The following is a 15,898-nucleotide window of genomic DNA, read 5'->3' on the forward strand; positions in this document are numbered from 1 at the left end:
AATTTTTGTTGCTCATTGGCATCAGCTGCCATCCACATCCAGACTCCCACCCACTGGAGAGCAACTTCAATCAAGGTTCCAGATGAATTTCTGCATTCAGTTGTAGGCAGTATGTTGCCAAGAATGAACACATTCAGCACTTACAGTTGTTCTCGATTGCTTAAACATATTTCTTGAAACTATGCCTCATATTCTCAAAACAGTAAACACAAATCCATAAGTTCTCACCCACTTCCCCAAACAACATATTTTCAGGTCAAAATAAAGCTCTACACTCAAAACCATTCACTCTTTTCCCATCACGCACAAGCCCTCAAAAAAACAAACACTACAACACAGTCTTACACACAAAACAATACTACAAAAAACTAAAACCTGTAATAAGTTGTGTTTCTTGTGGTTCTGCCATGATAAACAACATTTGCACGTTTTCTATTCATTACGTAATGTACTGTACAGTACAATACACCCAACAACAAGAAATTCTGCCCCAGCATCACACCTTTGGTCTGGGACAGACCAGAGAATCTGGTCAACATCACATGCTTTACTGGCCCAAGCCAGGCAGCGGGGGTAAAATCCTTTTGCATGACTGATCCACCCCTGTCACACATCAACTGTAATGTCTAGTCATGTTTCTTCCATTCCATCGTCTCTGTGTCCTAAAAAAAAGGTATTGATCACTGTAACTGGAACACTCCTTTTTACAAAATGGAATCAGACAGAAACTGTCTCCATGTAAGGCATTTGATGAATGTGTTGTAACAGAGGAAAGCTTTGTACACCTACCCATTTTCCTCCCTGAATGTTTCTATGATCAAGGGGACGGTGAAGCAACTCAAGCTTGGCTGGACTCATTGCCCAGCCTCCCTCATAGTCATACCATGGACAAGGACATGGTCAACTAATGCCACAAATTTCATCTGAGACTCCTTGCCTCCTTGCCCATCATCCTCCTGCTCTTTCTCTTCCTTCACCTCTTCTTTCACTCCTTACTGTTCTTGCTCATCCTCTTCCTCCTCCTTCCCCCCTCTGGTGTCCTCGACCTTTTCAATCATGTTTCTCTGGATCCATTGTTCCAAAACTGAATTAACTGACTGGGGCTCTTTTATCTATCTATTGAAGGTTTATCTATCTATTTTGACTCCTAGTGTTTCCACGTGGGTTTCTGTGTGCTAATTGAGCTCAAGCTATGCTGACTTGAGTGAACAATATTGAATGCTAGAGCTTTCTAAATGTCCACATGGTGTAAGCATAGAGAAATGTAGGGATTTGTGTTTAGAGTTTTGCAGGAAAGGGTTCACCAAATCTGACTCATGTGTTAAAGCAGGGGAATAGTGTTTATAGTTCAGCGAAATGGGTGTGCTTTCTGAAAAATGGAATTATGGTCTTGAAATTTTAGCTCAAAAGCCTGCGTTTAAGCAATTGAGAAAAACTGTACAACATTTTAAAAAGGTTTCAGTTAAAGGTAACTAAATTACAAAAAACAATGGCATTTTTTTAACAACTTTTATATTGTCTATTCAAGTAAAACTGAAACATCTATGTCGAACATGTAGAAGAAAGTAACACAGTTTTTATTAAGCCATGAACTGTTGGTATTCTGACAGTCACTATGCTATGATTGACTATTTCCTATTGGATTGAAAAGCAGTGCTAATGTTTTGTCCGAATGACTCGATTTTGAATTGGCTTTGCTGTGTTTTGATAGTTTATGTAGAAAAACGCATTCAGCATTTTGAAATGTAGAGTATTTATTTAACAAAATGTGGTTTTGGCCAGAAAATTTACTATTTGGCTATGTGTGATGCAGTTGTGTTGCTGTGTTGAGAGTTTAGATGAAGTACTTAAGTACTGGTAAACGCTTGTTAGCAATTGAAAAAAAAACTGTAGGAAAAGGGAAACTATGGATCCTATCCTGTCTCTTTCAATCAATTCACTACTTACAGCAGTGTGTAAATTTGTACTTTTGAAATGGATAGCATACATAAGAAGTGCAGCCTTCTGCATACCAGTAACTGTCATCCAAACTGTTTCTGTTGTTTATATCATATAACTGTTAAATTGACAACATTACTTAGCTTTTTTACTGTTTTGTTTGTGAACAATGACACAAGGACTTTTCATTCTGATGGCACTGGTATGTTCACTGGCATACATACTGTACTTACTTTTGAGAGATGAACTAAAGATTTGGAGTAAGTTACAGGCTTTTGCAGGTTATCCATTTTGTGGTGCTGTTAGTAAAAATTTTTTTGAGAAATGCACATACTTCTTTGAAAATATTAAGGATTATTCGAGAAATGCACCAAAGCGAAAAACTGTAAAGGTTTTGGGTGAGTAACTACATTTTGCAGGAATGAAAAATATTCGGATAATATTCAGAAATTTGCGAAGTGGTCTGGGGTTGGTGTGGGTTATGGGTTTCCACAGAACAGCTGACAGAGATTTTATTTACTGACTGACAGACAGATGCAAATCTGCATATTAGAATGATTTCTGGAGGATCTATCTGAATTTTAGATGCTGGAAATTCAGCTTTGGCATCACAGGAATAAATTACATTTTAAATTTCATTTTTGATCCTGTGTCTGATGTGACTGCTAATTTTGGGGTTTGGGCCGTTCTTCTCTGGCCAGACAGGACAAGCATAGCATAGTTTTATTCCAGGTGTCAACACAGGTCAGATTGTGCACAGAACTTGTCTGGTTCCAGTGGTCTTGTCCCAATGCCTGTCTAGTTGACAAGGTCTTCGCAGAGGATCTGTCTCTGGGGCGCATCTAGTTGACGTGGTCTCTGCTAACATTCAGAGTCATCTCTTGGTGCTGTTCCACTATCTGGACTGGACACGGACTGGATCTGTGTGGCCACGGTGATCATCTGATCTGGACACAGACTGGATCCGTATGGCTAGTGACCTCAGAATAATAATGAAAGAGACTAATGTTAGCACTGTTGTTATTTTTCTTACGATGTAATGAGTGCATCAGGTGTTATGGGAAGTGTTCCTGGTTGACCTAACAATCTTACAGTCTTTTAATGGATTTGAGTTATAGAAATGCAATGTGTATGCCAGGTTAAAGTGATGAATCTTTAATCTAGCTTTAAACTGACAGAGTGTGTCTGCCTCCCAAACAATGCTATAAATTACTACAACAACTGCCGAGAATCTGAACCCTTGTGTGGTGTTCATATTTTTGTTATTCAGCCAGTGTTCGTGGCTCTGGTGGACCCACTGCATTTTTGAAATATGTTGTGTTAAAATACTCAACAGATGTTAACTTCATTCCATCTCATATATATATATATATAGAGAGAGAGAGAGAGAGAGAGAGAGAGAGATTTCTTTTGATAAAAAATTTAAACGGTCCACAGAACCAAACACCATATTGGGGTTAAGGGGTTATTTCTCACCAGTGAGAGTTTAAGCTCTCCAAGCTCAATATTACCAGTCTTAGGGTATGACTTTTTTCAAAATCAATAAATTAGTGTTTGCTTCACCTTGATTGAGAGTAAGACACACCGTTTCACCTTATTCTGGTTCTGTCAGGACAATGATTCACTCCGCACCTTTTGCCCATAAGGCTTTATGCTGTATAGAAATAACAGACAATGTCCAATTGTATAAAAAAATATTTTGAAAAATATGTATTTCTATTTGCTAACACACTTCTCTGCAATGGACTGAAATCCTGCAGCACAGGTACAGGACGACTTTGCCGCATTGAGGGGCAAATGGATTGGGCCATATAATGTACAGTCTTGGAAAAGAACCTCCTTCCCTCAACCAGAACACCGAAGATGGGTCATGGGTGGGTCTTTCAGCATGACAATGACCTGAAACATACCGCTGAGGCAACAAAGGAGTGGCTCAAGAAGAAGCACATTAAGGTCATGAGTGGCCTAGCCAGTCTCCAGAGCTCAGTACTATAGAAAATCTGTGGAGGGAGCTGAAACTTTGAGTAATAAATGTAAATGTAAAAACACACTAAATAGAAACAAATAAATAGCTGGTCAAGTTTTGATTGACTATTCTCCATTTGCACTAAACACGGTCCAGATGGATTGTGAAAATTTGCAAGGTTTTAGGTGCTGGAAGTACGACTGATGGTGCTGCGGGTGGAGGAAGCGAAGCGGCTTGGTCAAGCATCAGTGTTAATTTTGTCAGCTATTTTAAATTTAGTCTTAGTCTTGTATAAAATGTAACTTTTAGTTATTATCAAATTTAGTTAACTTGTCCAGTTTTAGTCAGCGGAAACATAAATATAATATATATATATATATATATATATATATATATATATATATATATATATATATATATATATATATATATATATATATATATATATATTAGGGCTGTCAAATGATTACAATTTTTAATCAAATTAATCAGAATTTTCAGTGGATTAATCAGGATTAATCACTATTTGCAATTACACCTGAATCCTAACAATTTTTTTTCTGAAATGCATACCAAAAGATAAATAACAGGACACAGATACATAATTTTCATGTATTGTTTCATCATGTGGTTCTTTTTTTCTGAATTTCAAAAGTTTAACATTTACTTAGATCAAATTTACCTGAGCACTATATCAAACCATGCCATTTAACTACAGATAGTGTAAGAGTTTTAGGTGAACCAGTGGTTAAATATAGCCACATATCTATGAAATTATGGATAGAGAAACTCGAAAGAATTAACTCAGAAACGCAAACATGCGCCACAATCACATAAGCAGCACTCTGGGCACTCTTGTTTTTGGGAGGTGTTCATTTGCTCTGCCACAATACTTTAGGATCGATATTTTCACGTTCTGAAGGCTTCAAGTGCCAGTAAAACCAAGTAAAAATGCAAATGCTTTTCCAAACAGCTGTAATATTCGCTGCATTGCATGTAGGCGTTCTGCGCATGCGCAGTGTGAAACACAGGACGCTATAACAGGAAGAAGAAGCTCCAGCGTATCAACTACCAAAGTCGTCTCTGTTTATCGAGCTTGGCATGAATGTATTTGAGAGTAAATGGGGTAAAACCTTAAGCTTCTTCTGTGTTTTCGTCGCGGCGCTCACCGCAGTTTTTTACTATCTTGAGAATTCAGAGATCGACGAGACTTTCCTAACCTGAATAATTCTGCGCGTGTGTGAAATGTGTTAAAAAAATTGACGTAATTAAACAATTATATATATATAATTATATATATATATGCATGTATGTACAGTGGGTATGGAAAGTATTCAGACCCCCTTAAATTTTTCACTCTTTGTTGTATTGCAGCCATTTTCAAAAATCATTTAAGTTCTTTTCTTTTTTCTCATTAATGTACACACAGCACTCCATATTGAAAGAAAAACACAGAATTGTTGACGTTTTTGCAGATTTATTAAAAAAGAAAAACTGAAGATTTCTGCTGTAATCGGGCCTTAAAAGTTAGGCCCGACAGGACCCGAGCCCGACAGGTTTCGGCCCGAGCCCGACAAGTACATTTTGATTGACAGCTTTTCAAAAGCCCGAACCCGTTTACAGCCCGACATTATTCAAATGTGCGCATGCACACAGCTCTTTTGCCTTTTGTCAACAATGAGTCATTTATTCATGTTTTAACAATTTACTCATAAACAACATAGACTAGACCACTTAGAAAGTTGGAATAAATAAATAAAATAAGTCCTTTGTGACATCGTAACATCTCAGCATTCTAGACATAGGCTCATTTAACCTATACATAGACCAACGCACCAATAAAAACGAGTCATTAAATTTTTTTTTTAATTAAGATAAATTTTAAATTAAGATGGGTATTTGGCAATAACGAAATTAAGATAAAGGCTCCGCCGGATTTGCTTTATTTAATAAAAGAATAATGCCAACATTAGCGTAAATACTCTGTCAACATTATGCATTTAAGACTCAATGAATATTTATAATTTGAAAAAACATTACTCACAGAGATTAGGCTAGGTCTACATGTTTTTGTGGAGGAAAATGATTGAATCCACTGTAGATGTCTTCAGCGCGCTCCTGCGCTCACTGATGGTGCGTCATTATTCACTCATTATTCTCATTATAAACATGGTCAAAACTTTTCCACACCTCAGAGTTTGCTTTAGTTACTGGTGCAACCAAAACGTAGCCTAATCACCAGAGGCAAGCCTCCGTTACACCTGCTCAGCATTCATTTTCGCATCTTTCTCGCGCTAATCGAAACACATCACATGACCGCTCGTTTACCTCGCAAACCGGAGCGCAAGCCCGAGCCCGGCCCGAGCCCGCGTAAGGTGATAGAAATTAAGCACGAACCTGTCGGGTCCCGACGGGTCAAGTCGGGTTCGGGCAAAGATCTTCAGCTCTAATGCTGGGGCATTAGCTAACCCGAAGGGCATGAATTGGTATTCCTAGTGGACAGTTGGGGTACTGAAGGCTGTCTTCCATTAGTGTTAATCATGTCAACTATTTTTTTTATATAGTCTTAGTACTGCGTCAAATGTATCTTTTATTTAAATCATATTTAGTCAACTTGTTTTAGTTTTAGTAATAAAGCAAAAAGCCGGAGTACATATTGTACAGAAAAGCTCAGATTAGGGGAAGTAAGCTCTTGTTAGTGAAGTGACATTCAGCCAAGTATGGTGACCCATACTCAGAATTTGTGCTCTGCATTTAACCCATCCGAAATGCACACACACAGAGCAGTGAACAAACACACACACACTGTGAGCACACACCCGGAGCAGTGGGCAGCCATTTATGCTGCGGCGCCCGGGGAGCAGTTGGGGGTTCGATGCCTTGCTCAAGGGCACCTAAGTCGTGTTATTGAAGGTGGAGAGAGAACTGTATATGCACTCCCCCCACCCACAATTCCATCCGGCCCGAGACTAGAACTCACAACCCTTCGATTGGGAGTCCAACCCTCTAACCATTAGGCCACGACTTCTCTGGCAACCTCAAATTTTAATGCTTGCATGATAGAGTCTTGTACAGCAGTCTGAAATGGTTTGGCTCCACTCTTTTCAACAAAAATAAAAAACGTTTTTGTAAAGTTTTGCTCTTTTAACTAGATTTTAGTCTTTAGTGCACCCCTCCTGCTTCCTTCATGGCTGGGAGTAAAGAAATTCTGGCAGCAGCTGAAGAGATGAGTGCTTGTTCCTTGAACAATCAACTAGATTTGACACCTATACCCATGAATACTTAGATTTGAGAGAAGTATTTAGCAAAAAATGTGCTACCAAGCTACACCTCATAGATCATACAATTGGGCTATTGACCTTATCCTTTTCCTTAATTGATTGTTTGCCTTAATTTTATGTTCTATGCTTGTTTTGTAACTTATCTTGTATATTGCATATTATTTCAGTTCTGTCTGCTGTTTGGCTGTTCATTTGTTGTATACTATATGTTATTTACCTCGGGTGTCCTTAGGTATTTGAAAGGCACTGTTTAAATATGTATTATTATTATTATTATTACTACAGTAGTATTCTTACTGTTTTTACGGCCACTGTCTGAATGGTCAAACACTTGCTGAAGAGTGTTTGTGAACACCAGTAGATCTAAGCAAATGATAGACTGTTGCATCTAAGGCCCAATCTAGTGCACAATCACAGAACAAGGAGATTATGCAAGCACTTTTAGCCTTCTCAGAAGCAGAGGTGGAAGGTTGAAGTACAAAGATGAAAGAAACTTGAGTCAGGAAACCCATGCAGGTACCAGGCTTACCATCGTAATGCTGAGGGGCTGGGTTACTGCTTATGGTGGAGGGGCTGGGGCTGGTGCTAACACAGGTTCTCGAGGCATGAGCTTGGAGTTGTTGCAGAGACGTCCCAATCTGGTTCACAGCATCTGTCAGCAGCCAAGTAGCCAGCTATGAAGTCACTGAGGTCCAAACCTCAAAAATAACCGTTTAAAAATAAAATGTGTTCTCTGAATGACTAATTTGCTGTTAAACTCCTCTGCATGTCTGCTTGTATAATACAGTTTAATTATACCAATAATAATTGGTGTATGTGGTATAAAAAAATCATTGCTGCAAGATTAATGCAGTTGCTGCTGTCGGAGTGAACAGGGCTATTTGATCTGGGAAAAAAAGTCTAAGTAATCCAAGCAAGGTTCACAAGTGAAGAGAAAGTAAAAGCGACAAGTGTGGTGTTCTATACTCAGAATTTGTGCTCTGCATTTAACCCATCTAAGTACTCACACGCAGAAGTGAGTAGTGAACACTCACACTCTCTCTCTCTCTCTCTCTCTCTCTCTCACACACACACACACACACACACAAACACACACACACAAACACACACACACACAGTGTGGTAGTGGCTTGCTCAAGGGTCTCACCTTAGTTTTGGCACTGAAGGTGGAAGAGAGCCACATCTGCCCCCGACTGAGCAAAGACTGAGCAAAGATAACAACAAATGCAGGTCTTATACACAACACGCACACCCAGATGGCCAGGAACCGGTTTAATCATTGATCTAATAATGAACAGGAAATCATGAGGATGTTGTGGAAGGTCTTGTGCTCTCTGTTTCCCTCCGCTGGACAGACCATGGTGTGACACTACTCTAAATGCTCAAAGACAACTGTTTGACTGTCTCATTAGCTTTTATCATTCAACTCAACTTCTTTCCCATTTGAACTTCTTAAATTAAAAAATACAGACTCAAAAGTTTAGAAACGAATACTCCTTTGGAACAATATATGTTGCTGTGGAATGAAGACTAACTCTAATCATGTACCACAGGGCTTCGTTTTCTTTGTGATCCAATAACACTTGCTTGAGGACATTAATCACTGTTTAGTGATAAACCCATCTGCTTGATGCTTTTGAGGACACCAGTTTGTTAATAAACCAGACAGCATCACTCCGCTCTATACTTTTTTTTATAATGGATGGATGCGCTTTATTTCACTTCTTTTGGAGTGATGAACTGCAACACCCACTCACTGCCATTAAACCGCTTGGAAGATCAAAGACCATTTTTAATATAACTCTGATTGGATTCATATTAAAGAAGAATAACAAATACTCCTAGGATGCCTGAGGTGAGAGTAATTCATGAGCTAATTTACATTTTTTGGGTGAACTTACCCTTAAAGATACAGTTAGAGGGGCAAAAATGCATCTTTCTGCTTATAGAGGAATATTCTTTTTATTTTAAAGATTCAGACAAGACTGCTAGACAAAACAAAACAACCTCACACATCACTAGACAAATGACATGAGGTTGCCTTTTTACACTTACAGCTATGCAAAATGCTGAATGGATAAGTAGGTGAAAGCATATCCATCTGGAAGTAATCTTTGCAGGTTTTAGTCAACAGTCAGCTATAGGCATTAAAACCTGTACTTCTGATCCTTTGCAATGTGAGCACCCTGGGGGATGAAAGATATGAACAGATTTAGATTTCATGAAAGTGAGAATGGACGAAGAAGGATGTTGGGATGCAAATAAACAAAACTAGAAAAAAATCTTTATATATTCAAAACCACTGCTTTTTTGTTTAAATATCAAGACACAACATCCCAAAACCTTCTTCAAGTACACAACAAATTTAACTGTAAAAAACTATAGTACAGTATTGTAGCTTTACTTTATTTCCTTAGGGAATAACCAGGATTAATAAATAAATATATCTTTGAATATGAACATATGAAGAGGAAACACATTTGCACATTAGTATTCTTCTAACCAGTCTTAGGATAATGTTTGTTTGTTTGTTTTGCTTCTTGCTAATTTTAATGATAGGATTAATGTTCTTGAAAGAAAAAAAAAATATTTCAACAGAAGAAGACTGTACAAATGTTATAGTAACTGTAAATTACCTAATGTAAATGTTTATTAGATTCAATGGATGATATAATGCATGATACAATGCATACCCCATTTGCGTAAAACAACAAGAAAAACATTTAAACAGCCTATACATCTTGTTCTGGAGAGTTTCAAGAAATATCCTCCTTGCTCAAAACAACTACAGTATATGCAGCTGTCAGAAACGCCTGAAACTTCTGGCTTCTATTGTCAGATGAAACTAAAAGAAAGAGCCTTTTGGCAGCAGACTGACCAGATCAAAATTGCAAGTTGTATTATGTACCTACAGTATTAGGTCGTCTCCTGCAGGTCAACTACAAAAAGCTCATAACGCTCTCTCTCATGACGTCAAGATGCCTTTGTATTACACGCCTGTTGCGCGTCCATGGAGCAAAGCTCGCGCACGCAGCTGAAATACTGAACGACGGGTTCACGCCTGGGACTAAGAAGGGAACGTATTGCCTCAAGAATGCAACAATGTTCAGACAGATGAAGTAGCACATGGACGGACACCCAACGGTCAGCATTAACATGAAAAACTAATACAAGTTTAAAAACTGATGGATCCTGCGAAAATTAATGAGCAGAACAGTCTGGTTTCCACCTGGATAGTCGACTTGTGTGTTTCTTTTGAGCGTCAAGTGAAAAGCTTCTGTCAACAGTCCATAGTGCTCTGAAAGGTGAAGCGCGCTGTCAATCATCATCATCATCATCATCTGATGATGCTGGTGCGCCGGGCTGCGCTGAGGTGTTCGCCAAATTGAGACTAACGGATAAATGAAAGGCTTTTACCTCAAGAAATCCAGCACTGACTCAAAATAAATGTTCTAAGTATTCCTAACGATGTTTTCCGAGCAGGCTGATTTAAATTTCAGCTTTAACATGAGCGAGGAGGACCGGTTAACTCTTCTGGATGAGGACTGGAGCGACTCACCAGTGGAGACGCTCTCACGCGCGGGCTTCATCGCCCTCTCAGTGTTCCTGGGATTCATCATGACTTTCGGTTTTTTCAATAACTTTATCGTATTAGTCCTCTTCTGTAAGTTTAAGACGCTCAGGACGCCGGTTAACGTGCTGCTTCTTAACATTAGCGTCAGTGACATGCTGGTGTGTATGTTCGGGACGACCCTGAGCTTCGCGTCCAGTGTGCGGGGACGGTGGCTGCTCGGACGGCACGGCTGCATGTGGTACGGCTTTATCAACTCCTGCTTCGGTACGTAAACACAATACATTATTAACTAGCGCCGTTTCGGAAGTTTATTATTAGTATTACTTTTTTTACAAGTTGTAGGCTATAGTGGTACATTTTCAAAACTTAAAATTCAAAAATGGATAACATTTCCAATACATTTTAAACCTATAACGATGTTTGTTTTGATTTCTTTAATGAAAACTATTGTTTCAAACACAAAATTATTGTAACATATAGAGAATGTTTGATTTCATCATTGTAACATGTTCTGAGAATGTTTTATTTCATCACAAGAACACAACAAATTATCTCCTTTCAAGTTGGTAATGTCAATTATCACTTGATGATCATTTCACGAGTTCACACTTACATACAATTGGGAGGGTAAGATTTAATGCGTATTTGGCGTGCTGTCCGGAGGGAGGGCTCCGAGCTCGGAGTTCGGCCCGAACCCAGAGTACTCCCCCCTACCCTATGTAAGTGGTTTAGGATTAGAAGTGTGGAGAAGGGGTGGTGGGGGGATGCTGCGAGACTGTCAAATGAATTGAGGTGAGACTGCTGTATATATACACCTCTTACCATTGATTGCTGAGTGCTCTCCACCTGTGTTAATTATCTGCTCGTGCTTCTCCCGAACTTTGTTAATAAAACATCATTTAATATCAACAGGCAATTCAATGCAAACAATTCAAGGTGTTTCCAAACACATTTGCATGTACTATATACATTTGGCTGAAGGTGCATCTCAAAATCATAAAGTCACTGCTGGAAAGGGTTCAAATATGCAAAGATGCTGGAAAACTGAAGAATCTGCAGGAGCTTAAAGATGTTTCTGAAGAACGCTGCTCAGTTTAACTGTTCAGAACAAACAAGGGACTCATGCACAACCATCACAAAACAGAAAGACAGTCGAGGATCATCAGGGAACAGAACACAGTACTAAGAACCAAGGGTTCCCAAACTTTTGAGTGGGGTTATTTTAATAATTTCAGCAATTTTTTTTGTCTTGTGGACTAAATGTTAATATCTTTTATGTACAATATCTTACTCAGGACAGTACTAAATAAAAAATAACATGCATTTAGTATGATCTCTCTTATTTTTTTAAAATTACTCGCATTTTCACAGATTCTGCAAGGGGTGCCCAAACTTTTGAGCCCCACTGTATATGTATATATATACACACACACACACACACATATTTTTTTCATTTAATGCATTCTTGAAATCGAACCAATGATCCCTGTTATACATTTCAAAGGGTTGTAAGGTTAAGATTTACTGTAACTGTAATTAAGCAATTAAGATTTATGATTTTTTTTAAGATACTGTAATTGAGATTTACAGTACCATAACTGTATTTCAGTAACTAGATAGTACTGTTATTATGTAATACATCAGTTTACCACTGTAATTCATTCATTTGAATATAGATTTCAGTAGATATAAACAATTTATATAGAATTAATTGTATTTTTATCCTACATAGGTACTACTGAAATTCAATTCAACCAGACACAATTATAAAAAAAATCTAAATATTTAATTAAAACACAAATATAACACACAAATACACAGTCTTCCAATGCTGGAAAAGTGTATCTTCACCATTTCTCGTGTCTTTCTGCAGTGCACTATATTGTATTCTCTGGATTTATCTTCACAAAGAATATTCAGGCAACAGAAAAATAATGGGGAAAATTATAAGCATAATAGATATGAAGGCATTTTCAAAAAACCGTATGCTGCTCCAAAACATAGGCCACATTTGCTCAACATCAACTTTGTTACAGAGAGAAACGTATTCCCTGAAAAACAAGAAGAAAATAACAAATTTTAGAAGTCAAGCCCAATATATAATATACAAACCTCTCAAAATCATAGTGGAGTTCTTCTCTTACCATAAATTATCAGTCTCAGTGTGGCTGACCTGCTCATGACTTTCTTGATGCTTCATTGCCTTCATTAAAACACACACACACACACACACACACACACACACACACACACACACACACACACACACACATTTATTTTCTTAATAGGCTACTGAACAATCTGAACAAAACCTGAACAAAATTTCACATAACTCAACTTAATGTTAATATAATACAAGCTTTGCCTACCAATTTTTTTTTTTTAATTTGGTAATTCAGTAAGCGGACAAAGTCATTTGTTAATTGAAACAACAGTGCAGTTTACAGTGGTAAAGTTTATGTTACTGCCGTATTTACGAGTAAATATTACTAGGTTACTGGTGCACAAAAAAAAAAAAAAAAAAACAGAAAAAAAATATATGTAGGACCTTTTTTGGTCTTTCTGATGTCTTTTTTTAATAGATTGCATTAGTGATATTATCTATGGATGCCGGACAGTAAACTGATGTCCCGGTATATTTCTGGCATACAGTAGTATAATGTCACATGTATGATCTGTTTTAGTTTAGTTTTCTGTCTCCGTTACTCTGCCTAGTTAGTTTCCGTGGTTTTTGATGAATTAGCTCCACACTGTTTCTGTTCTACTTGATTACATTCCCAGTATTTAAAGCCTGTGTTCTCCCTTGTTTCTTTGTCTGCTATTAATGTTTATTCATTTGGATTTGTGTTTGGTTGTGCCTATTCTCTCCCGTGGATTATTAAAAGTACTCTTTTGAATAGCAGACCCTCAAAAGTTAGTATAGTTTAGCAGCATTTTCCTCTTCTTAATTTGTCAGTTGTTGCAAACGATTTAACATGTCCAGTGTAGACAGTCCAGTCTCGAAGAGTTGTGCCATTGTAGACATGGTGTAAGGCAAATCCTGTCAATCCAAATGTAAGAAATTAGGAAAATACAAAACCTCAATAGAATGATGCCAAAGAGGCCAATACGGCAAATAGAGTAGTATTACAGGAATTTTTTTTTTTTAATTTAGTAAGTCTCTGTATGTGGTGTTTGACATCACAGACAATTCCCATGATTCAAATGGAATTAGTTATTTACTGTAAAAGGAATTTGTAGTATTATACTGGGTGATATTCAGCAAATGGAAATATCTAATAGTGGTGCTAATGGAATCCCTTGCTGTGTGTGTGAAGACCATTTTAATAATCTGAAAAACCCTTTTTCCACCATAAATAAACTTTTGTGCAATGGAAATGTTCCATGAATGATAAATGTTCATAATGGCACCATGTTTAAATAAAGTGTGTAAATGACAAAATCACCCTTGTCGCAATCTAAATACACTTACTTAAATCACTTAATTACACTTAAATCCATAATGTATGTATTATCTATTAAGTGTTGTCAACTGAGAGTCTTACACCTCAAGATGTTGGGATGATGTGATATACCCAGTTTGATACGAAAAAATCTAAAACCTCCAAACATCATCTTATCTCTTAAAACTATCTAGAAACTGGGATGGACAATTAGAGTCGCTTTACCAATAAGAAAGTTGAGTTTATTTTATTTGAAATATGAATAAACATTTAAGTTACCAGCTCACCCCACCCCATTATTTGTACTCAAATTGGGAGTGTAATGGTATAGCTGATGAGTGTGATTGCAAAGTACTTGTAATTTTGTCCTTCAGATTCTTTTCTATTCTGCATTCCTATACAGTAGCATCATCAAGGTCATGAGTCTAATTATAAGGATGCATGCATAGAATGCATGAACTTATAAAATGTGTATTTTGAATGCAATGTATGTAGGTTCTTTGGATAAAAATCTCTCCCAAATGTAAATGTATTGATTTGCATTTTCATCACAATTTTTATTGTGTATAGGCCAAATGTACTGGGGATGAACAAGCAGGAGGGATGGTAGCTACATCATAAAAGGCAAGCCTAAAGGGAACTGAAGTAGTTAAAGTCTTTGTTTCTTTTAATTGTGATGATTTTGGCTCACATTTAACACAAAAAAAAAAACACCAATTCAATGTCAACAAATCAGAATACTTCATAAGACCAGTAATTATTATTATATTTTTTTTTGTGAATTGTTGGCCTACAGGAAAGTATGTTCATTTACTGTACATGCACTCAATACTTGGTAGGGGGCTCCTTTTGCTTTAATTACTGCCTCAATTCAGCGTGGCATGGAGGTGATCAGTTTGTGGGACTGCTGAGGTGGTCTGGAAGCCCAGGTTTCTTTCACAGTGGCCTTCAGCTTATCTTCATTTTTTTGGTCTATTGTTTCTTATTTTCCTCTTGACAATAGCCCATAGATTATCCATGGGGTTCAGGTCTGGTGAGTTTGCTGGCCAGTCAAGCACACCAACACCATTGTCATTTAACAAACCTTTGGTGCTTTTGGCAGTGTGGGCAGGTGCCAAATGAAATCAGCATCTTCAAAAAGCTGGTCAGCAGAAGGAGGCATGAAGTGCTCCAAAATTTGTTGGTAAACGGGTGCAGTGACTTTGGTTTTCAAAAAACACAATGGACAAAATTGTATATAATATTAATATACAAACTTATTGAAGCACTGAAATCTGTTTTGTACCTTTGTATTACACTGGTAACCACCAAAAGCAGGTGGTGATGAGAGAGCACTGTTGGGAACGTTACTTAAAAAAAGTAATTAGTTATAATTACTCACTACTTGTTCCAAAAAGTAACTGAGTTAGTAACTGAATTACTCTATAATAAAAGTAACCCGTTACCAGGGAAAGTAACTATTTGCGTTACTGTAAAAAAAAAAAAAAAAAAAGTTGCTATATGTCAAATATTTTTTTTAGCAGTTTTCACAAGTCAGTTGAAATGAGAAGAACAGATAGGTGTTCGTACATAACTTTCGATATTTATTGCACGTCAGCAGACAGCAAGATTTTTATCCTGCACTTCAAGTATTATCTTTGTAAGAAAGGGTGTTTTGGGGCCACTAGCTTTGTAGATGCGTGTCACACATTACATG

At 37.4% G+C, this 15,898-nt stretch overlaps 1 protein-coding gene across 1 annotated transcript in view; it reads left to right on the forward strand.

Moving 5' to 3' along the window:
• The first annotated feature begins 10,647 nt into the window (after positions 1 to 10,647).
• LOC128019439 (opsin-3-like) overlaps positions 10,648 to 15,898 on the forward strand; it is a 30,758-nt gene continuing 25,507 nt past the window's right edge. The window contains exon 1 of the mRNA XM_052605428.1: positions 10,648 to 11,023. Coding sequence (XP_052461388.1) covers positions 10,654 to 11,023 — 370 coding nt within the window. The 5' untranslated portion in view covers positions 10,648 to 10,653. The remainder of the gene's footprint in view (positions 11,024 to 15,898) is intronic.

Source organism: Carassius gibelio, chromosome A9 (genome assembly GCF_023724105.1).
Source record: "Carassius gibelio isolate Cgi1373 ecotype wild population from Czech Republic chromosome A9, carGib1.2-hapl.c, whole genome shotgun sequence".
In the NCBI taxonomy this organism is placed as follows: Eukaryota; Metazoa; Chordata; class Actinopteri; order Cypriniformes; family Cyprinidae; genus Carassius; species Carassius gibelio.